Source organism: Colletotrichum chrysophilum (genome assembly GCF_026319265.1).
Source record: "Colletotrichum chrysophilum strain AFK26 chromosome Unknown scaffold_65, whole genome shotgun sequence".
NCBI classification, from domain to species: Eukaryota; Fungi; Ascomycota; class Sordariomycetes; order Glomerellales; family Glomerellaceae; genus Colletotrichum; species Colletotrichum chrysophilum.
The window spans coordinates 94,809-116,558 of record NW_026517352.1 but is presented as its reverse complement, the minus strand read 5'-3'; the positions used below and the strand labels follow the sequence as shown (position 1 = coordinate 116,558).

Sequence of the window (21,750 nt, the reverse complement as noted above, 5' to 3'; positions counted from 1 at the left end):
GCCGACCGATCATCTCCGAGGCCGACGTAAGAGGCAACAATGAAACATAAGAATCATGTCTCCAAAGTGGCCCAAAACCCTTTTCAAACACCACACGAACTTCCAATCTAGGAGTAACATAGTTCAGACGGCAAGCCGATAATGAGGACCCTGAGCCGTCAACCAGTCTTTATCCCTGCGTCGCCATACGCCCCTCCGGCTTGAGACTTTTCCGGGAGGTATCCGCGTCTTGGAGGCGTCGTCGGATATCTCAACTCTACTGGTGGGACGATGATTGGGCAGGTGAGGGCGCCCGTATTCGCAGACTCTCGCAACACCAAATTGCCCCATGGCTCACCTTCGGCATCATTAATTTATATCCATCCCTTCTACTTTGTGGTCGTATCTCCACCATGACACAACCTCAGGCTGCCTATGAGGCGAAGCTACTTCTGGTTCTCCAGGGCAAGATGTGAGTGTAACACGAAGTTGTATTGTCCAAGTCTACTTAGTTATCAAGGGGTTTGTTCCCTTCTCAAGTATACCCATGGTCAGTCGTGTTCCGTGGTTCGATACTGCCAATCGATTTGAAGTCGGGGATCGAGTTTGGCGTAGTAATCATCCGAATCGGTATTGATTTGGGTAGCGTTGAAGCTGTCCCAGCCGGTCATGACTAGGGATTCAGCTGTCGAGATGGTCGCGGAAGAATGTCCCAATACTGTGTTGTCTGCCATCTGGGCCCCCTGGTCTTCTCTCATTCGGTCGTACTTGGCCTTCGTCCGTTGCATGTAGGAGTCGATGCCCACAGTGATGTCCCCGCCTAGCTTCTCCATCGCCAAACGCCCAAGAAACTTCACCGTTACATCCAAACGAATCTCCATCGGCAATATTGCCGATGCTTGGGCCACCCGTTGCTCCATAGCTGTTATCTGTGCTTCGGTAAATGCTTGAGGTTGTGATCCCGGCCCAGGGGCTGCTTTCGACAGTTTACCTTCCATGTTGATCGCCCATACTCCGGTATAGGTCACGTTCGGGAGGCGAAATTTGTATACCTTTTGTACCAGTTCAACGATGTCAAGGATCCGTCGATCATTCCGAAACGCTTCGACGACTTCAGTCATCGCCAGCACAGTGTCTCTGAGTTCGTCGTGAGCCCTCCACAGATCTGTTGTTTGTCCACTGTCAGGCACGGCAACGGCGCGGATTGCTACCGCCCAGAGGACCGACTCTTGCACAACTCGTCCTGGTAGTTGCTGGAGCACTGCCCTTTGGATTTGTTTGTAAAACGGCGTGCGACACAACCGAAACGTACTCTTGGTAACGATGACATTTGCGGTATCAGAGAGATCTGCGAGCATTTCCCAATTGAATATTTTCAAGATGTCGGTGTAAGACGTGATCTTGTCCGTTAGAGCCTGGATCTTAGTCTGAGCTTTAAGGTTGCAGTCTTGGATCATCTCATCAGCAGTGAGCTTCTCGTTGCCCGGTTCGTTGCCTGTGAACATCTTGCCTGATCGGGATCATAAAAGTCCGGGCTCGAATGGGGTTTCAGGTTTTCAAGCGTTCAAGATCCAATGACTTTCAAGAGATGTTTGTCGCGTCGGTTCTCTATATTATGCATGCGGCGAGAAGAGTTGCAGTCGTTCTCGTTTGTTTGCGCAGAAAGGTGATGGTAGCGGAGATGTTGGAGTTGAAAAGCGAGAAGTTGGGGAGAAGCGCTCTTTTTATCTCGATGTTTGCTTTCCTTCTTGGACGCTTCAGGGAAGAGCTACCATTGAAATGGAAAGAAGTGAGTAGTATGACTGAGCTTTGGCAAGCGCGATTCACCGAGGCAGCATTTTTGCTGGAAGCAAGAGCTTCAACTGCGGAAGCCTCATCCGAGCTGCCCATCTTCGATCCTGACCCGGAACAACCTCTCAGCATTCCCATGGGCAATCATGTCCAACTCGCGCTCTCCTACCAGCCCGCTCCCCTTCAACTCCTCCATCCACTTGACCCCGTTTTCGCTCTTCTCAAAAGGGTGGTCGACACTGTACAGCACATGCTCAATAGGCGTATTCCGCAACACACAAGCGAGCGGCGCCATGCCCCAGACCCCGCTCGTGGTAAGCCAAATATTCCCCTCCCAGACCTCCTTCCACGCCCTCCTCCTGGGCCCCCATCTCACCGACAACTTGTCAACCCGCTCCATCATGAACGGCAGCATCTCCCCAAAATGCCCAATCACAATCTTCACCCCGGGGACCTCGTCAAACAGCCCCGCAGCGAAGAGTTTGAGCACAGCAAGGCCCGTCTCCTGATGCCACCCAAACCCGCTCGTCCCCAAGCTCTTCGCCGCCCCGAGCTCAAAGTTGCCGTCGTACGCCTCCTGCTGCACCTGCGATGGCCACGTCGGGTGCAGATAGATCGGCACGTCCAGCTCCGCCGCGACCCTGAAAACCTCCCAGAACTTCTCGGCGTCGTAATGCGTCCCATCGGCGTGTGCATCAACCAGCGCGCCCACAAACCCCAACTCCTTAACGCACCTCCTCAGCTCCGCCGCCGCAGCCGGGGGATCCGCCATCGGCAGCACCGCCAGGCCCACGAAGCGGTGCGGGTGCGCGCGAATGGACTCGGCGAGGGTGTCGTTGGCGAGGACGCTCATCCGCGCTGGGCGGGGGGCGAGGCCCGGCGCGTGGGAGACGGCTTGCAGCGCGATGTGGTTCTTGTCCATGTCGGCGAGGCGGAGCGGGCCGACGTCCGTGAGGCGCGCGGCGATGTCGGGGAGGTGTTTGAGTTGTTCTGCGTAAATGTCGGAGAGCTCGGGGAGAAGGGCTGGGGCGATGAAGTGCTCTTCGAGAGCGATGAGTGGGGGGATGTTTGGGGCCATGGCTGTGAGTCAATTGATATCGAGAAGTTGGCAGTGATGTGGATGAGGGTTGCCGTTGGGCATTGTCTAGATAAGTGAAAGAGAATGCGGTTGTGTTGATGATGTACTAGCTCCCCGCACTTCCCCAACGCCTCGACGCCTCTTTGGGTTTACTTTGCGGTACTACGTCCGAGACATGCATTCAGATCACGGGACTAGGCAGCAAACCGTCCAACCTTTCATCTAGAGTCTTGTTATCCGGGCGGATGCTTCGAGCTAACCGGGCGGATAACTATCATGCTAGACCTTATATCAACAATTTTGTCATCCTTGTTATCACTGTCGTCGCTATTGTCGCTATTGTCTCTATGGTCCCTGTTGTCATCGTCCCTATTACTATCGCCTCTGTTGTCTTCGTCGTCCCCGTTGCTGCTGTCTCTGTTGCTGTCGTCTCTGTCGTCCTCGTTATCGTCTGTGCCTACTTCCCGCCCGGATAGCAAACGCTTCATCTATGTATGAAGTTCGATGGGCGCAAAAACAGTTCGTCTTTCAATTGTTAATCTCCTCCCGGCTCTCTCTTTCATACACTCTACTTCCTCCCCTCAATCTCCTTCGCCTTCTCCCGCGCCTTCAGATACCCAGGCTCCTTCTTGATTCTGTCGATATACGCAGCCACCACGGGGTACGCCGCCCGCGCCGACCCACCCTCCCAGGTGCCCATCGCGTCGAACGCGCCGAGGTGGTCAGCCGTCGTCAGCCCAAAGCTGAGCAGGATGTCCGCGGCACTAAGCTCCGGGCCGCAGAGGAAGCCGTTGCCGTCGGTCACGCCCGGCGCGGTCTTGAGATACGACTCGAGCAGGGCGAGGTTCTTCTGCGCGTTGGGGAAGAGCACGAGGGCCATGACCTTGTTGACGACGAGGGAGGTGATGGGGCGGATGAAGAAGGGAACGTTATCTGATTTGAGGACTGGGCGATGTTAGTGAGACACGCGCGATGAGAGTAAAGGGGGCGTGGGAAGGGCATACTGCTGAAGAGGAGGTACTGCACCAGCGTCGGGAAGAAGGTGCCCTCGACGTAGTGCAGCAGGTACTGGAACCGCGCGTACGCCTCCGTCTCGCCGCCGACCTTGCCCTCCTGGCCGTCCTTCCACTTGCGCGGCACCAGCGACGGCTTGTTCTGGCCGAAGTGCTCGACGAGGTACTGCGTGATGTAGCCGCTCTCGGCGAGCTTGATGGGCTCGCCGCCGTTGGGTGGCGTGATTTCGAGCACGGGCGACTTGCCGAGCGGATGCACCTGCGTGAGCTCCGGCGGCGCGAGACGGTTCGGCTGGCGGAGGAAGACCTCGGTCGTGTAGCTGAGGTTGAGTTCCTCGAGGAGCCAGAGGATGTTTTGCGCGCGGGAGTCGTTTAGCCTGGGTTTGGGGTTAGTGTGGTGGACTCAATTGAGGTGAAGGCAGGACAGACCAAAAGAGCTTGATCTTGGGCTGTTCGTCGGTCGCCATTGTGAATTTTCGTTTGCTGGGCAGTGAGGGTGAGTGAGGTTTGCGTCTTGCGTCGTTGTGGATGAAGGCGAGGTTCCGTTGCGCGATGAAGAGCTTCGGGAGCTGCGATGAGGGGACGCGATGAGCTAGGGGGGTCGTTAGCCGAGCGCCACGTGCCGCTAGCACTCCAGCGTTCGCGGCGATGATCATTGTGGGTTTTGGGATACTTTGGTTGGCTGGAGGGCTTCGGCGGGTTTTTCTGGGCTCAGGGAGAGCATCATGACGTGCGCTGATTTAATAGCAGTCGGGTCATCGGCGGAGGGATTCTGACCGCCGGCAGGATCGGGGGACGGGGGCTATGTGGGCCGTGTGCGGAGCGGTTCCGCAGTGTGCCGGGCGGCCGGAATGGGTAGCCTGCGTGGGCTGACTTGGGGAGCGTAAGATGGGCTTAGACAATTCGGGCGAGGTCATGCTGCAAGGTACGATATTGTGTACTTCAAATTTCCACGTTGGAAGCGATTGGGGTGGATGAGGATGAGATGTTCATGCAGGTAAGACGGCTTTAAGATTCAGGTCCGGGGATGGAGCATCGCGACAGGGACTTCTGCTTTCCTAAATGGGTCCCGTAGGATGTCCCCGTCGGTCATTCACGGGATATTTTCGTGCCCACAAGCATGGAACGGCTCCTGGTCCCATTCTTCTTGACGAGAGTAAGATCGGTAGTCGATTGTCCCGGATCATTGTCATCTCTCCAACAACAGCCGATGTTCTAGACTCACGAGGACGAACGATCGGAGGCGTCCCCCCGAACTACAACTTCCTCTTCACCAGCCCCTTCCAAAAATCAAAACTATTCTCATCGCTCTGCAGCGCCCACATCCGGCCCGTCTCGCGCCCATCCCTATCAACCTCGACCGCCTTCAACAGGCCCCAGTCGCGCGTGATGCCCACGATCCGCGCCCGCGCGCCGGCCTCCTGCTCCAACGTCACCGTCTGCCCGGAGTGCAGCCAGTGCCTGTAGTACCGCTCCTCGAGGTCGCGCGAGAAGCCCTCGCGGCGGAATTGCGCGTAGATGGCCTCGAAGCGCGGCAGGATGCGCGCGAGAAGCGTCTCGATGTGGAAGCCGCCGGGCAGCGAGGCCGGCGCAATGGCGTTGAGCGACGTCGTCGGGCGCGTGTTGGTCGTGTTGATGCCGATGCCGACGACGCACTGGTACGAGCCCTGGAAGTAGCTGCAGGTGGAGAGGATGCCGCCAATCTTGACGTAGGAGGGGTCCGAGGGGGAGGAGGCGGGGTCGCGGCAGTCTATGGTTGTGGTCAATCAAGGGTTCTTCGAGGAAAGATAGATGCGAGGAGACTTACAGATGTCGTTGGGCCACTTGAGCTTGATTGGGATATCGCCGCATCCCACATCGTAGGTTTGCACGGCCTCGGCGATGGCGATCGCTGAGATGTACTGCAGGAACACAATCGGGTGAGAGGCGGCCAGGTGTGCGGGATGGTTGATGACCGTTGAGAAGAGCAAGCTTCCAGGCGGCGCGATCCAGACGTTTGTGCCACGGCCGCGGGCCGCCACGGAGACTGCTGCCGTCAGCGTGAAGCCGGTCGGGAGACAAGACAGGAGCTTGTTGTTTCTGCCAAAGTCAGCACGTCTTCGTATCACATACAAAGAGAAAACCTACTTATCCATGAGCGTATTCGTGCTCGTCACAACCTCACCATACAACAACGTATCGCCCCACTCCTCCGCCTCCTTCTCCTTCTCGCGGTACCCCTTCAAGCTGTTGTAATAGAGCCGGTGGTTGAAGCTCGGCGTCTCCTTGACGTCCGGCCACGCCTCTTCGTGCGGGACGATGACCTTGACCACCTTGTCGTAGTCCATGGCCCCCGACGGCAGCGCGTCCCGCAGATCCTCAACGCTGAATCGTGTGGCCTGCTTCTCGATGCGGAAGACGTCGTGCTCGCCGTGGATGTACTCCTCCCCGTCCCCGGTGCGCGTGATCGCCTCCTCCCAGGAGGCCAGGGTCTCGGCGACCTCGGTGTGGTTTGTCGAGGTCAGGTGCAGGCGGGAGAGCACCGGGGGAGCGGAAGGGTCGGCGCTGAGGTCGAGGCCGAGCTTGGTGAGACAGGTGCGGAGGAAGGAGATGCGGGCTGCGTCGGCTGCTGCGAGCGTCGCGATGAGGGTTTCGTAGGAGGGGATCTTGGGCTGGGGGTGCAGGTTTGCGGCAGCGAATCTGGGTACAGTTAGCTGAGCCATCAAAAAGGGGGCCGAGGGACATGCTCGGGATGAGGACCGGTGAGAACGACATGCCCGTTCCCAACCTTGGAGTAAATCACCGCAGCCTTCCCATCCCCGCCATCGACATCAAGTTCATCCGCATAACTCGCAAGCACCTCCACCCCCTGACACCCCTTCGCGTCAACAAACACCCCGCCCCCGTTATAATAGCTCACCACCTCCCCCTCAGCCGTACTCAGCCTCACAGCCCTCGCCCCGCTCTCACTATGGTACGCAAACCCCTTGAACGCACCGCCGCGGCACGTCCCGGGGAAGAAGCCCAGCTCGCGCGTGCCAATGACCTCGAGCGTCTTGTCGCCGACCTCGAACTCGCACTTGCGCGAGGCGTAGTACCCGCCCGCGCAGAAGCCGAGGTACGCCCCGCCCTTGCGGACGAACTCGGCGATGCGCCGGTTGCCGGCGCCGTTAAGCACGCGGCAGTAGCCCAGGTCGCCGCCGCCCGGGATCACGAGCAGCGCGCAGGTCGCCTGCCAGGGCTCCTTGAGCAGCGCGGGCTCCGGGAGCGGGATGACGGCGTAGGTGGGGGAGAGGAGGTGGCGGAGGGTGAGGAGGGCGTGGCGGACTGATTCGAGGGTCGTGCCGGTGCCTGTCGTGGGTGTCAGTTTGAGGACGTGGAGTGAGAATTGGGAGGTTGCTTGCCGCTGTAGACCAGCACGTTCAGTTTCCGAGGCGCCATGGTGTAATGTTGGCGATGGCCGGTGAGATGAGTTGTGAGGGATGAGTGAGTGAGTGAGTGAATAAGCCCCCGTCGTTGGGAGTCAAACGCCGAAAATTTAGGGGCACTGTCCTGAAGTGCTGAACCCCAACAATTCTACAATGCTAAATTTGACTCTTTTTCCCTTCCTCACATCCGACGAAGTAAAAGCAGCCTGCACTCCTCAACCAGCGCAAACTTCAACTCTCGGAGCGGAGATCGAGCAGGAGGAAACAATGTCGAAGCAAGAGAGCGACGCGGCGCAGAAGGCGGCTGCAGACGACGAGCCCGATGACTGGTGCGTATTTCCTTTTTCACCTCGACGGATCTCACTCTTCTCCGAGACAGTGGCCTTCGTGGCGTGAAATCGATGAGGAAAAAACATCTCGGAGAAAAATTGTCGACGGCCATCAAAACAAAAACGCAGGGACTGCGGCTAACGTTGCCACGCAGGGACAAGCGCATCTTCAGCACCGGCTGCGCAGGTAAACGTCCAACCGCATTCTCCGATCCAGCCACGGAACGACCGGCCGGCAATGGCTTGCGCTAACACGCTGTTCAACAGACGAGAATGCAAAGTTGACAGACTGCTATTTCGAAAAGAAGGACTGGCGACAATGCACCGCCGAGGTTCGTCCAATTCCCCCCCCCCCTCCTTGCTAACCAACGTGATGAGCGAAGCTGACGACGGGGGTCGTCCCAGATGGAGCGGTTTAAGAGCTGTTGGAAGCAGCAGGGGAACGATGCCCGGACAGACACCAAAGACGCCTGATTCTCGACTCTTCGGCATGAAAGAAGTGTACGATGCGTGTATAATTACTGTACATAACTCCCATCAACAACATCATGATGCCCTCAGAACGAAGTGGACTGACCAACTGCTCCATGACCGCAACAGTGCCGAGGCGTCGCTCACACGGTCCCCATTTAAGCGGTGGCCCAAGCTCCAATCCACGGCACGGCGTTCCTCCGCCCCGGCCAAATTTCAATCTCTCAATCACTACCCGCCCGCCGCCGCCCATTCCCGATATCACCATCGACAGCGCGCAAACACCCATTTGCGCCGCCTGCTCCGTCCAACATTCTCTACCGCTCTCTCTTTCCTGATTTATTTGCAGAAAGCATACAGATCCCATAATGATCCCCGCCATGGCTTCCCAGCAAGCCCTCCGCCCGCTCCTGCGCCTCACCCGCCCCGCCACCCAAATCGCCAGAATCACCTCCACAACACGCACAAAAGCAGCCGCCGCCGCGACAGCAACAGCACCCAAACCCGCCCCGAAGCCCGCCGTCTCCCGCGCCGCGACGCCGATAGTCAAGAAGCCATACACCAAGCCCGCGCCCAAGCCCCCATCACCCCCGCCCCCGCCACCCGCAGCAGCAGCATCAACCCCCGAAGCCGACGCTGCCATCGGCCCCTCGCTCTCCTCCTCCACCCCGCTGCCCACCGCGCCCTTCGACAACGGCACCAGTAACGGCAACGGGAGCGGAAGCGAGGACGGCAACGGCAACGGCGTCGTCGACTGGACGAGATCATACTACGGCCTCGGCACAGCGCGCTTCCCCAAGGAGGTCGTCGACATCCTGCTGCAGCCCGTCAACCCGGCCGACGTCGAGGTCAAGCCCGACGGCATCATCTACCTGCCCGAGATCAAGTACCGCCGCATCCTGAACCAGGCGTTCGGCCCCGGCGGCTGGGGCCTGGTGCCCAAGGGCGAGGTCGTCGTCGGCGAGAGGATCGTGACGAGGGAGTATGCCCTCATCGCCGAGGGACGGTACGTGAACCTAATATCTCCTCGCTTCTCGTTGTCTCTCCGGGAATGAGACAGAGCAGCAAGACTAACTTTATCACCACGCAGATTCATCTCCCAGGCACAAGGCGAAAACGGCTACTTCAACGTCGAGAACCTCCCCTCCGCCGTCGAGGGCTGCAAATCCAATGCCCTGATGCGCTGCTGCAAGGACCTGGGTATCGCCTCCGACCTGTGGGACCCCGTCTTCATCCGCGCCTTCAAGAAGGAGTACGCCCTCGAGGTGTGGTGCGAGCACGTCACCACGGGCAAGAAGAAGCTCGTCTGGACCCGCAAGGATGTGCCGATTGCGTACCCGTTCAAGAAGACGCAGTAATTAACCGAAAAACATTGAAAGAAAACAAGATGCAAGGGGTGGTGGAGTGTATAGACCCACGAGGAATAAAACAATGTACGATTGGATGGGAATCTCTCCTGTATAAATAGACCAGATCATATGGCATGGGAAACGCGCATAGACGCATAGGCATTTTACGTAGCGACAACAGCAGCTTGCCTCGATGAAAGACTTCATATCGGTTCGTGAGAAGGGACATCGACTGCTAGCGATGAGCCCCGTCTATTCAGCCCTGAACAAGAGGGGATTGAGGGGAGCGCAGTGTTTTCTGGTCCCCGAAGACGTCTTACAAGTCTGTCCATCCGATGCTCCGCCCGGCCGAATCTAGCAAAATCAGACATGGAACCCACAAAACTCCGTAGCCCAGTTCAATCAAAGAGAAGCGAGACACTACTTCTGCACGCCAGAGCTAGACCCACCGTCGGGATTCTCAGCCGTCGGCGTGGAGCCCCATCCGAACGGCATCCACGACGATCCCCCGCCCTGTCTCCGCCTCACGGTCCCTTCGCCGTCTTGGTCCTCGGCCCCGCTCTCAGCATCAATCTTTTCAAAGTCGGTCTCGCTGCGCGACTTGCTCAGCCCGCTGTGCGCGCTCATTGGCCTCTGCGTAGGCTCGTCGTCGTCTGCCCCATCCAGCTGCATGCTTCCCGCCCTGCCAGGCACCTGACCCTCGGTGACAGCAGCCTCGCGCTCCAGAACTTTGAGGAGGAATGCCAGGCGCTCGCGCTGCGCGGCGATGAAGCTCGTGCGCTCGCCGCCCTGCAGCTCCGGCGGGATGAGGTTGCCAGACTTGGAGAGGTCCTGGTGTGGATGGCCGGTCACGCCGCCACCGGTGGCAGCCGAGACGGCGCCGGCGAGGAGGTTGTAGAAGTCGGTGCCGGTGTTACCGGCGGGTGCCCAGCGCGCGGCAGGGACGCTAAACCGGGCAAGCAGCGACTGAGTGTAGGACTGAGAAGCCGGGGGCGGGGTAGCGGCGGGTTCGGGCTCGCCTGGAGGCAAGCCGAGAACGTTCGTCTTGATGAGCTCAATGGCGCGCTTTAGGTAGGCGATGCCAGCGGCCTTGAGGCGGTCGTGGGCTTCCGAGATGAACTCTTCGATTTGGGCTTCGTTGTCTTGGAGGAATGGGTGGACGTGGGTTTGGTAGATGATGCGGGCGCCTTGGGTCTGGGGGAGGACGAGGTAGAGGAGGAAGAAAAGGCGGATATAGGCGTAGAAGGGGATCCTAGTAGTGTTAGCCGACGCAATTGCAGAGGAGAGAGCAGTTGCGACATACCAGACGAGAATCCATTCAGTCCAGGACTCGACGAGGAGCGCGCAGGCGAGGACGACCCAGTACATGAGCCATGGCGTCAGCTGGGCGGGGTCGGAGGTCTTGAGGGCCTTGTAAGAGGCGAAGAGGGGGAAGAGGAAGGATGCGATGGAACTACGATGCGGTGTCGCGAAGTCAGTGAGAAGTCCGGAATCGGCGGCGGCTTCCCCCAGAGAGAAGTATGGGGGAGAGCATTGGGGAGAACGGGATCGGAGGGGCGGCAGGGTGCCCCGCGCGGGCTGTACTCACGATAAGAGATGGGCGAATATGTCGAACATGGTTGCGCTTCGGGTGGGAGTATCGATAAGGGAAGCAGCAGGTAGGGAAAAGGTCGAGAAGGTGTGTGAGAGAGAAAGAGATGTTGTATCAGCGGAGAAGAGATGGATGGCGGCAGCCTTGCACACGGATCGGTCAGCGCACGCGCAGCGGCAGCGGGAACCTGATGGAAGAAGCTCAGCAGGGCAGCACAGCCGACGTCAGGCGAGGGGTTGCGCAGACGGGATGGCCTGGCCGGACCGAGTCGAGGTGAAGGTTCAAGTAAGAGTCGGGGGCCTGCGTTCGAAGGGTTCCAGATCCCACGTCCCAGATGATCCCGTCAGGGCGCTGTGTAAGACGGAAAGTCGGTCGTAAGGTGAGGCAGGCGGAATAGCACTTGTACGACCGCGACCAGTAGAGGTGGGAGGAGGTGCAGATGCAAGCAGCCGGTGCAGGTGTAGGCGCAGTAGTAGCAGTAGTAGCAGCAGCAGGAGCAGCAACCATTGTCGGCGCTCGGAGGACGAGAGAGGTGAGGTGAGTGACAGGGTGGGGAATGGGGGTCCTGAGCACGCGGACAGAGCAGGTCACGGTGCAGGCACTTTCTCTCCAGGTCAAGTGAGCTAGCTCTCACACTCACCTTGGCGGATGCAGCGGGGCGAGCTGAAGGGACACTCGTGGCGGGGACACTGGAGGGGGGAGGGGGGCGCACCGGGGATCGTTTTGGGGGCGCACCTTACCCGCTAGAAGCCGCGCACTTGCGGTTGATCGGAGGGGCGTCGCAACGGACGTGGAGGGAGGGGCCTGGATAAGATCCTAGTGCGTGCCTGCTGCACCTGGATTGGCCGACGTCATTGAGGGGCGTCCGATAAGCCGATAAGGATCACTTAAGCAATGCTGAAACCGGACCTGGCAGGGACGACTCGACAACTCATGTTTTCATCTCATCTCGGTCCGTGGGCTGTTGCAGGGCTCACCGACGCACGATGCCGTCTTTAATACCACGAGAAACCCCTTAATGAACACCTAGTCTTTGACAAAAAAAATATATATGTGGCAACGCTAAGGTTCGTGCCTGAGTCTGCCAGAGAAACAAACATCTGTCTTTGGTTGACGGTTGCCTGGACCAGCCAGAACTGCGAGTACGCGTCCATTGACGAAGTCAAATGCCCATCTTACCCGAAAGGAACCATGTTTTACCCCCAGGTCTCCCCCGTATCCAAGCGGCATGTGATGCTGTTAGCGCCTGTCGGTCCCGCACCCTGGTCAGGGCCCCAACTTGCCCCTCCGGAATGCCCCTTTCAGACATGCCACTGAGACCGTCAAAGAAATTTTCGGGATACATGTAGCCAACGAACTGTCGAGAGGAAGGTGGAAGTTCACGCTACAGTCTGTGTAAACTCATCTTCTTTGCTAGGCAGGCAATAAAGAACACGTTGAACAGCCACGTAGCCTTACCAACAGGCAGCACATGATTCTGTAAAAAAGAACAACATGGCCCTACCAAATATGAATCGTGTCTTGAATGAGCTGAAAACTTGCCTGTCTTTTGTCAACTTCCTTCTTGTTTGCATTCCGACAATTCCAACCCTCAAGTGTAGCCCACGCTGTGTCTTATCGTACACTTGCCCTGCTGTAAAAGGCAATTCTGGAGCAACTAGAAAGAGCAGGTCAGCTGCAAGTCCCCGGCTGAAGTTGTTCTCATTCTTCTTGACATCACAGTAGGGAGTTGCATTGAGGCTGAGACTTTTACCGCCATAGGCAAAACTCAATTCTCTCTTGGCAATAAGACGCCATTCTGTATCCACGTACGGACTGCGCCATAGCCCGTGTATGTGTTGAATTAGGTTAAGTTCTGAACTCTAGTCTAAGTGTCTAATAACACCACTCTATCCGTTGAATAGAATACCTCGCAAATTGCAAAGTCCCTTCTCCTTTTACAATTTTCGTCCAATCTTCAATAGACTAATCATGCGCTTCGACGTTTTCAATGGCAGTCTTGTTCAACCCAGGCCAGTGCTTCTTACCCCAAGTGTACCAGAAGCTCACCGCACCAACAACAACGACAACATACACTGGGCCAGCATAATTCATCTCCGTACCCGTGACGGGGACGGTCTGCGGGAACGGCAGCCATATGCTCAGGTACATCGACCAAAGCAGCGCGTAAATGTTGATCGGCGTGCCCCAGCCCTTCGGCAACGACCATCCTCCGTACTGCACCTCATAATCCGGGCCGTGACCGATACGCCTCGTCATCCTGGCATGAAGCATGCAGGATATGGCGATGATGTACGAACTGTACAGACCCAGAGACGATAGTGCCGTGAACGCCGAGAAGATGGTTGCCGTGGCGTTGTTGCCAACCGTAAACAGCGAGAGCAAAGTAACGATGACACAGGGCAGCCAGACAGACCTGACCGGAACCCGGTACTTGGGATGGATCTTGGCAAAGTACCGCGGAAGCCCTCCATCTCGAGCCCATGCCCACGTAATTCTCGACACCGACGCCAGCGAAGCGGCAACCACGCAGAACGTGATAATCAACAGTCCGCACACCATCGCCGTCCCCGCCTTCGCGCCCGCCGCGTTGAACAGCAACGGGATGATGGGATAATCAGACGCCAAAACATCATCCGGCTCGCCCATCGCAAACAGAATGGCCAAGATGATCCCGTACGACATGATCCCATTCAGCACGATCGTCCACAGCATCGCCCTTGGCACAGCCTGCTTCGCCCGCCGCACCTCCTCCGACATGTGCACCACGCCGTCGAACCCGATGAACCCCCACGCCGGCACCAGCATGCCAATGTTCCACGACACGAACCCGTTCGTCCAGCCGGAGCTGACGGTGCGCTCGAAGAAGACGAAGTCGGCGCTCGCGCGCGGCGCGAGGGCGAGCAGCACGACGACGATGACGACCCAGAGCACGACGTGCAGCACGCCCGCGAGCAGCTCCATCCACGGGATCGTGCGGAAGGCGTACATGTTGATGAGCCCGCAGGCGACGAGCTGCGCGACGATGACGAGCGTCAGATGCCACGGCTGGAAGGAGTAGGACGGGTAGTTGGTGACGACGAGGCCCATGATGATGTTGGCCTCCGAGGCGGCGGAGCCGGCGAGCGCGGAGACCCAGGCGAACCAGGTGACCCAGCCTTGCATCCACTGACAGCAGTAAGAATCATGTCAGCGTTATCTTTCTGCTTTGGTTTGGACACTTGGATGAGGCTTACCGTGATGAACCTGCGGTGCTTCTCGGGAGCGAGGAAATGAGTCCAGTGATACTGTGCTCCAGCAATCGGCTGTATGGTTGCGAGTTCCGCCATCGAGAGTGCCTGGGCCATAGCTCCTACGACAACGAGAATGATGCCCCAAGCAAGCGTCTGCGGCCCGCCGTTGTAGAAAGTTGCTCCCATGTCCATCGCCATGACTTCCCATGATGACATGAAGATAAGGGCGAACGCCAAAAGTTGCCAGAATGAGAATAGTCTCTGCGTGCGATGTCAGACTCTAGAGAACCATACGTCCACTCGCGCTTCATATCGAATTGGAGTTCGTTACTTACCCTGAGCGATGAACCGACATTGTCATCGACCGGCGCATGAGCGCTGCCACTCGTCTTCTCAGAAGAGCTAGTAGTGTTCACCGCAGCGTACTCGCCCTTGGGCTGCTGCATCTCGATAAAGTCGGCTTGTGTCATATTGTCGACTCTCACGAAAATACGTCAACTTACAATCACCATGCAATGTTTGGAGTACAATGGAGGAAATTCTGTTAAGAGGGGGAAACGCTGCCTAGAAAAGTCTTCGGTAACACGACTGGGTCATAAACAATGCCAAGACGACTAGACGATCTGGCCGCTGCACCTCTATCGCGCCAATCCGCCTTGAGATGCTCGGTACGTGGTGCGATGTGCGATGCGACCCTGAGACACATCGGCCCCAGTGCCGTGCAGGGCAATGTCCAGCTTCCCATTGGGTGTGCTGGGCGGGAAAACGCGAGATAGAGAGGAACTACGAGACCCCCAGCCATCTTGATGAATTGCAATGGCCGCTAGCAGGGGAAGGGATCTGTTTTTTTCGCCACTGATCGTTGCAGAAAAAGAAAGTTCTGCTGCAAGTCCGAGGTCGCGAATTGCGTCGCTGCTTTTTATTGGGTCGCTCGCTTGAACAAGGGGGGAGACAAATTGAACATCTTGTCTTGCCGGGGGTGGACTTCCTCAACTTCATGGACGAGGCATGCTGTAGTGTAGATACCTGCGAGAAGACAATTGAGTGATGAAAATGATGCAAAAACAATTGGTGTTAAGTAGTTCCGTGCGCCCATGTTGGTCACGCTTTTGGACGTAGTTGTCTATTACACGGCTGGAGGAAATCTTGACCAGGATACTGCGCCTTTGTCAGCATTCGCTGATTGGTTACAAGTGTCGTTCTATTTCCTCAATATGTGAAATAGACTTACGGCTTGCTCTCATACTTCTTGTCTTCAAGCAGGACTGTTACAGGCACGGTTCCAGTGTCTTCCGACACACTCTCACGGGACAAGGAATGGGCTAGGCACATGGGAAGGAGCTCTCATGTCGACAAATTTAGACACCACCAGTCTGCACTCTGTCGTAGCAGCCTTTTTGCTGTTAGCCATTCAAATGGAGCTAATTTCAGTTACCTGGCATTGCTCGTTTCTTCGTAAAGAAAATGACACTTGCAAACCACACCGGCGACTTACGACGAAGTGAGCATCGCTCTCAAACCTTGTCTAAACATTAAAGCTCTTCCACAAGTGTGTTCTTAACCCAAAACTCCGCAAGAAACAGTGATGATACTACGCTGTCCACACCTTAGGATGACATTCGTCTCGCATCGAGCAATATCTAAAATTATGGAACCCAGACCATTTCTCCTGTCTTAAAGTCTTACCGGCTTTCTTGCTTTCAACTACATCGCCCGGTATTTCATCATGTGTTAAAACTCCACTTGTTCGAGCAACACAGTGACCCATTCGCCGCAGGTATTCCCTAGCTTCAACACGAGTAGCATCACTCAAAATTTCAGTATCTCCAATAGCATGATGTTCTCAACTATCTTGCCCCGCCAGCTATACAACCCACTCTGCTTCTTTCAAATGCGGATCCAAAAGCCCCTTGAAAGAAGATATATCCAAGCAGGCCTCATCGCTTGCTCCACTCCAGCAAGCCCTAGCATGATGGGCCCATTCCACTGCGGGCCCGTCAACGCTTCCAAGGAAGCACAAAAACATTCGCTCAGATCGTCTAGTTGGTTAGGATGATACGTTGTGGTCTTCTTCACACAGCGCTCCGTGTTGACGGCGGTTCGAATCCGCCTCTGAGCAATGGTTAGATCGTGAGATCTTAGCCTTTTGCTTTTGGTCGTCCTGGATTTTGAGTTTGCGGTACATTTTGTGGGGCTCGCCTGGGATTGAGGTTGAAGAAGTTGTGATTTCATCTTGGTTTGTTTCTAAAGTCTGGAACCAACTATTTCATCAAACGCTTGATAGACAGCCCATCAAGGTTGTGTACATGATAGGTCAGGGAAATGAAATAGAAGCATTCTTCCTGGGAATTGATGTTTTTTCCTTAATAATCCCGAAGCATGCGGCATTCAAGTTCACGTCACTGTTTCTGAATAACAGGAGGTTTTTCCCGTCATAGTGCTATCCCATCCTCTACCCCTGAATCAACCAGTAGAAGAGTATCTTGATCCACCAAGGTGAGTGGCTTTCTTGTACGGCAGGCAATTCACAAGGTGTGCAGCCGATGACCCGCTATACGAACTTATAGAGGATAAGTCAGATGGGGGGGAACGACACGTTACCTCTTTTTCTTCCTACTGCCTTTGTTTTCTTTCCTTCTCTCATTTTGACCTGATATGCAGACAAACCTTTAGCTGAGACGACTTCCAATGGACGAGACGACCCTAACAATCCTGGCAGACGCTGGGTATGATATTTATAGCTGGGTTTTTGACATCGACCCTTCTCGAGACTGCGATAAGCCGCTGTTTCGTTCTATCGGCGAGCGATGCTTCACGATTCAAACGACTTATCTGCAAATTCCCCCGCGTCTGGGCTTCTTTTCGCCGGGGCCCAGTCGCTTGCAAGGGATGGAAGCCTGCTTTGTTGCAAAGTTAGCCAGCTTCTATCTCATTTTCTACCCGTTTCTCGGCATGATGGGTCTTCTAGGGTTGTTGCCTTACTCTTTCATGCGGAAGGCTGCGCTCTTGCCTCCAGCAATGACTGTTATTGCCTGGATCCTGATGTGTATAGTAAGTGGCCAGGGTAGGCAATTTGTCACTGTACTCCCGCTAACATCCTAGTTTCAACAGACTCGCTACCTCGCGCCGGCTTCCTTGCGACATGATGGACCCCCTCAAGGCCGCTGACGCTTGCCGATGGTCTTCGTCAGATTTCTCCAAGACGCGAAATGGCCTGAGTGACGCTTCTCGGTGCCATTTTCTCGGGGCTGACAACTCTCAGCCGTGGCCAACGACGCATTTGTGTCCATTCCGGCCCACTTTGTCTCGCCAGAAACGGACAGGTTCATGGTCGATCGATTCCTACCTCTCAGTTGTGTCAGCAGGTGAGAACTGATTTGAGGCTACCTTATATGGGCTCTGCAGGGCTCTTTCCTACCAAGACTGACTCTCTCCAGAGTTGGAAAGTGGCGACACGCGTTGCGAGCCACGGCCTACACTAAGCAAGAGCTCTAAAGGCCAATCTTGCAGTCACGCCAAGGAGCTGGCCGCCTCTTTGGCTGGGACGTTTTCTGTCATGGAAGGGGCGCTTTTGGGGTTCATGACTTTTACTCGACCTGGCGTACTCTACTCCGCCTTCCTCTAATAAATGCAGCTATTTTAAAGGAAGGGGTTACTTCTCAAGGTCGCAGGTTGCTACGAAGGGCAGTATGACGTCCAGGTTCCTTCCACTCCGACCCCACTACGTGATGCTTGGGAAGGGCCGTCCTTCCCACCCCTGAATTCAACCACGGCCATTCTTTCCTTGAGACGTTACCAAGGCCTTGACCTGCATAAAATCTCGAGTGTCTGAATCGACGTCCGTTTTCTTCCCCCTTTCTTCTTCACCGAGAGCATCTCACACCCATCGTACTATCATCATGTTTCCTATCCCCTCTCTCCGCCATTGCATTCTCCTTTGGGTGCTCGTGCCCGCGCTAGGGTGGGCGATTGAGCGCTCGCTCCGGCACGTCGTGGAGTTGAGGAGCTTCGGCACCGACCCTCCCTTGTCGTCGCTGTATTCGTTATCAAGTGGATGACCGCTTTCATTGTTTGCTAGGTCAGCAGTGTCATCGAAATCATCTACCTTGCACCTTAGGTCCGAGGGCTGTAATGGTCCTAGGACCCTGAGTGTGAGCTCAGGCCTGTGCACCGGACGGTAATGTTTGGAACTTTTGCCTCCTTTGGCATCGTCGCTGGTCATACACACCCTTCGGGGTACCATGCGGTCGAATTTCAATCAGTGGGCCGGGGTCCTGGTGGTCGAGACAATTCAGTCTTGGCCACGCGTTCAAGAAGCTAAGTAGTCCAAAAGCTCGCCACTGCCTACGTCTTTTACTCTGCTAATGCATGCAACTCGACAGTTTTCATCCACGGCCGGCTCGAAAACCACTTTTGAAGATCTCTCGTCTTTTCCCTCGGGCATGAACGGAAGTCGAAAAAGGACAGCTGTCTGAGTATGGTTGCCCGGACAGCCTCTCCCCAGACACTTTCTCGGGCTCATCGGCTTCGGTGGCAGACGAAGCATATTGGACATGGTCAGAGGGATTCAGAAGGGAGCGATCAGTTTCTGGGATTACGTGGGAAGGGAGGCGGGGGACTGCTCTCCAATGTATCGTAAACCTGAAGTAGAAGGCTTAATGAGACGACGTACTTTTGACTTCTTCGGACAAATGCCCATGGTTATTGATTGCGTAGCAGAACTCCTCCAACACTCAACTCACCCTGCTCAACTATTGGATCTGGGTAATCCACTCATGACCAACCGGTGCACTACCAACATCCCGATTTGATACTAGTCTTACACTCACTCCAACCCCAAGACTCAATTGCACTGGTTCCCAGGCCATCAGAGTCAGCAGGCACACGCCATTGCCGTAGTAAGCAGCTAACGAATTGCGAAAGATGACGAGATTTCCGCAAAGCACCTCTCCGAGAACGCGAAGCAACACCCTCGCTATGTCAACAACCACCATGAAAGCAAATTGACCCCCGTGCCGCTCCCTTGGACCGGCATTGGAACGGACGAGCTGTCCATCATCGCACCACTCGACAAATCGCTTCCCTGTGCGATATGGACGGTCCCTCTGCCTTCTTTTTGTGCCGCCCGCCTGCGAATAATCGTTCAAGAGCGCAAAAACCAGCAAAGTTCGAATCATTGCAAACGCAGATCTGTCGGGTGTCATTGCTTCCAGCATGTTTGACATGACTTACGAGGGGAGTCATATGAAAACTCCGCAAGATGATACGGATGAAGAGGGTGTCCTTGATTCTCGGGTTGATGCAGCATGGGCAGGCAGGGAAGCTTCACGGATGAAGGATGCCCTCGACAACGTTCAAGGTTGGCATTTCTAGAGGAACGATGCATGGACAAGAAAAACGTTGATTCAGCTGGTATCTGGAAAGCGACGGTGCGAAGCGTTGCCCGGTAGAGAGACATAAGTCGGCACCATTCGGCACCATGGGAATGGAAATTGGCAAGGCCTGAAAATCAAATTTCAATCCAAAACGTATCACAGAGACTGTTGCTATATCATGGAACCGAAAATGAAGTATTACTTCTATTCTCAAGGAGGAAAAGCAAGACTACTGACTGACCGTGAAGCCTCTTCGTGCTTTGCCTGTACCCTGTCGCTTTTGTCCGCCTGGACATCACGGAACGGCTTTGGGGAAGGGAAGTGAAGGATGATCGTCACGTGGCATGCTGCGCAGAACATGTAGCCTCAATCTGTCAATGAGTAGAACACAATCTGCATTCTCTAACGACCTCTGATCGGTCCAAACCCCTCACCTTGGTGGTTGTCTTCTCTTATAGTACAGTATTAACACATGCGCAACCCTTTTTTTATCGTCTAACCATGCCAATGCAGGCGGTGCCGCGCCACAAATCCACCCTGCCCAAAACGCCATGCCATGCGGAGTCGAGTGAAGTTGTTCCAATACAGTTCCCTGATCCAGGAGGGCCCTCTCAAGTCTTATCCCAATGAGACTCTTAGCCCTCCCGTCTTCGTTCCATCGTCGATCGTCCCTCCTCAGAACCGAGGCGTGACCCCCTGGTTCAACCCCTCAACCGCTCACCGGTCCTTGTAAATCTTGGGCTTAAACCCCTCCTTCACCTCGGCCTCGGCCTCCTCCTTCTCCACCAGCGGCCCAATCTCGCTCTCCAGCCTCTCCCGCGCGCGCAGGATCTTGCTCTGCAGGTAGAAGCTGCCGCCCTTCTTCGGGTCGTTGGCGTCGAACAGCCGCTTGAAGCGCTCCATGACCTCGCCCGCGTTGTTCGCGCCCTCCTTGGGCGCGTCGACGTTGAGGATCTTGCACGCCTCGTCGAGCGTCATGCCGCCCGCGCCGCTCGCCTTGGCCGCCACGCCGCCGCCGTTGCCGTTCTTGGCCTGCGCGCGCGCGTACTCGGACGAGGCCTGCGCCTGCTTGTAGGCCGCGGCGAAGGAGCGGCCGACGATGCGGGTGCCGACGAAGAGGACTTGGGTCACGAGGCGGTAGGCCTATTTGCAAGCAAGACTTGTTAGCACATTGGTACAGCTTCTGCGATTGTTTTGGAGCGGTGGTTCTGGGGGTTCCGGCGGGTTCGGGGTGGAGGCGGAAGATGCGGTGGCGCATCGGAGGGGAGGGGGCGGCAAATGGAGACTCACCATCTTGACGTATTAGTCGCAGCAGGTTCTGCGGTGGAAATTGTAGATTGAAGAGGTTGTAGAGAATCGGAATGTCAAATCGCGCACGGTTCAGCGAGTGCGGATGTGGTGCGGTCGGACGGGGCAGTCGTCGCGAGGCAGAGCTGCTGGGCGTGGGGGTTTGACGGCGTCGCTGATGCCAGAAAAATCCATCATGACATGGAAATTGCCGACGAGAAATTCCGAGCTCTCCGGGTACGGGTTTTGCCGTTCCGGACCTTTTTTTTCTTTTTTTTTTTTTTAACTTGCCTCTGCGTCTGTGCTCGGTTCTTCACAATTCTGCACAACTGCGGCGATTCTCGCCAGCTGGCGCCAGCAGGTGCCAACGCCCTCGGCCAAGATGGGTGGCCCTGGTGGATAAACATGATTCTGTAATTTGAGTTTGCGACCATCACCAAAAAGCTCCGCTGCGCTCGTGCCCCTTTTCTACGATAACGGGCTTGATATCGCCCTGATGAGCTTATTCTCACTTCATGTCTGCTGCTGCTGTCGATACGCAATAATTCGGCCGAGAAATTTTGGCACGTAAATGAACGCATGGTCCCATGCCGGGCTCTGGGAAGTTGAACACGAATGCCAGTCTCTTGGCCACCAACTACCCATGCGCTCAGCTCAATATACGGCAAAATTCTGTGACTAAGGCTACCGGCTTTGATGGCAAACTACGATTCATGCACAGTGGCAATCGTACCACTTCAACCCAGCACTGATGCGACTGACTTTCGGAGAGTATGTACCGGTGGATTTATGTACTCTGCACAACGGCAGTCTAACTTAGTATTTACGGCAAAACAAGTATGTACAG

General features: G+C 55.9%; 8 protein-coding genes and 1 non-coding gene across 9 annotated transcripts; 2 read left to right on the top strand and 7 right to left on the bottom strand.

The window, feature by feature from the left end:
• Positions 1–530: 530 nt before the first annotated feature.
• COL26b_007823 (uncharacterized protein) lies at positions 531–1,484 on the bottom strand (the record flags this gene model as incomplete). The annotated part of the gene is made up of 2 exons (XM_053180604.1): positions 531–1,222; positions 1,292–1,484. 2 exons carry the CDS (start codon positions 1,482–1,484, stop codon positions 531–533), a joined length of 885 nt encoding a protein of 294 aa, XP_053035445.1.
• A 368-nt stretch (positions 1,485–1,852) lies between these two features.
• COL26b_007822 (uncharacterized protein) lies at positions 1,853–2,848 on the bottom strand (the record flags this gene model as incomplete). The annotated part of the gene is made up of 1 exon (XM_053180603.1): positions 1,853–2,848. One exon carries the CDS (start codon positions 2,846–2,848, stop codon positions 1,853–1,855), a length of 996 nt encoding a protein of 331 aa, XP_053035444.1.
• Positions 2,849–3,416: 568 nt separating this feature from the next.
• COL26b_007821 (uncharacterized protein) lies at positions 3,417–4,328 on the bottom strand (the record flags this gene model as incomplete). Its single annotated transcript, XM_053180602.1, has 3 exons — positions 3,417–3,793; positions 3,853–4,238; positions 4,291–4,328. 3 exons carry the CDS (start codon positions 4,326–4,328, stop codon positions 3,417–3,419), a joined length of 801 nt encoding a protein of 266 aa, XP_053035443.1.
• Positions 4,329–5,117: 789 nt separating this feature from the next.
• Positions 5,118–8,186, bottom strand: COL26b_007820 (uncharacterized protein; the record flags this gene model as incomplete). The annotated part of the gene is made up of 5 exons (XM_053180601.1): positions 5,118–5,611; positions 5,669–5,940; positions 5,989–6,540; positions 6,819–7,246; positions 8,175–8,186. 5 exons carry the CDS (start codon positions 8,184–8,186, stop codon positions 5,118–5,120), a joined length of 1,758 nt encoding a protein of 585 aa, XP_053035442.1.
• Positions 8,187–8,448: 262 nt separating this feature from the next.
• COL26b_007819 (uncharacterized protein) lies at positions 8,449–9,426 on the top strand (the record flags this gene model as incomplete). Its single annotated transcript, XM_053180600.1, has 2 exons — positions 8,449–9,074; positions 9,159–9,426. The coding sequence occupies 2 exons, from the start codon at positions 8,449–8,451 to the stop codon at positions 9,424–9,426; spliced, it is 894 nt and encodes a 297-aa protein (XP_053035441.1).
• A 411-nt stretch (positions 9,427–9,837) lies between these two features.
• COL26b_007818 (uncharacterized protein) lies at positions 9,838–11,034 on the bottom strand (the record flags this gene model as incomplete). The annotated part of the gene is made up of 3 exons (XM_053180599.1): positions 9,838–10,669; positions 10,721–10,870; positions 11,006–11,034. 3 exons carry the CDS (start codon positions 11,032–11,034, stop codon positions 9,838–9,840), a joined length of 1,011 nt encoding a protein of 336 aa, XP_053035440.1.
• Positions 11,035–12,973: 1,939 nt separating this feature from the next.
• On the bottom strand, positions 12,974–14,711 carry COL26b_007817 (uncharacterized protein; the record flags this gene model as incomplete). Its single annotated transcript, XM_053180598.1, has 3 exons — positions 12,974–14,176; positions 14,245–14,502; positions 14,577–14,711. The coding sequence occupies 3 exons, from the start codon at positions 14,709–14,711 to the stop codon at positions 12,974–12,976; spliced, it is 1,596 nt and encodes a 531-aa protein (XP_053035439.1).
• A 1,558-nt stretch (positions 14,712–16,269) lies between these two features.
• COL26b_007816 lies at positions 16,270–16,360 on the top strand. The gene has a single exon. It is a non-coding gene; the product is annotated as a tRNA-His (tRNA).
• Positions 16,361–20,333: 3,973 nt separating this feature from the next.
• Positions 20,334–20,909, bottom strand: UN4 (Mitochondrial import inner membrane translocase subunit tim16; the record flags this gene model as incomplete). Its single annotated transcript, XM_053180597.1, has 2 exons — positions 20,334–20,759; positions 20,907–20,909. 2 exons carry the CDS (start codon positions 20,907–20,909, stop codon positions 20,334–20,336), a joined length of 429 nt encoding a protein of 142 aa, XP_053035438.1.
• Positions 20,910–21,750: the final 841 nt, after the last annotated feature.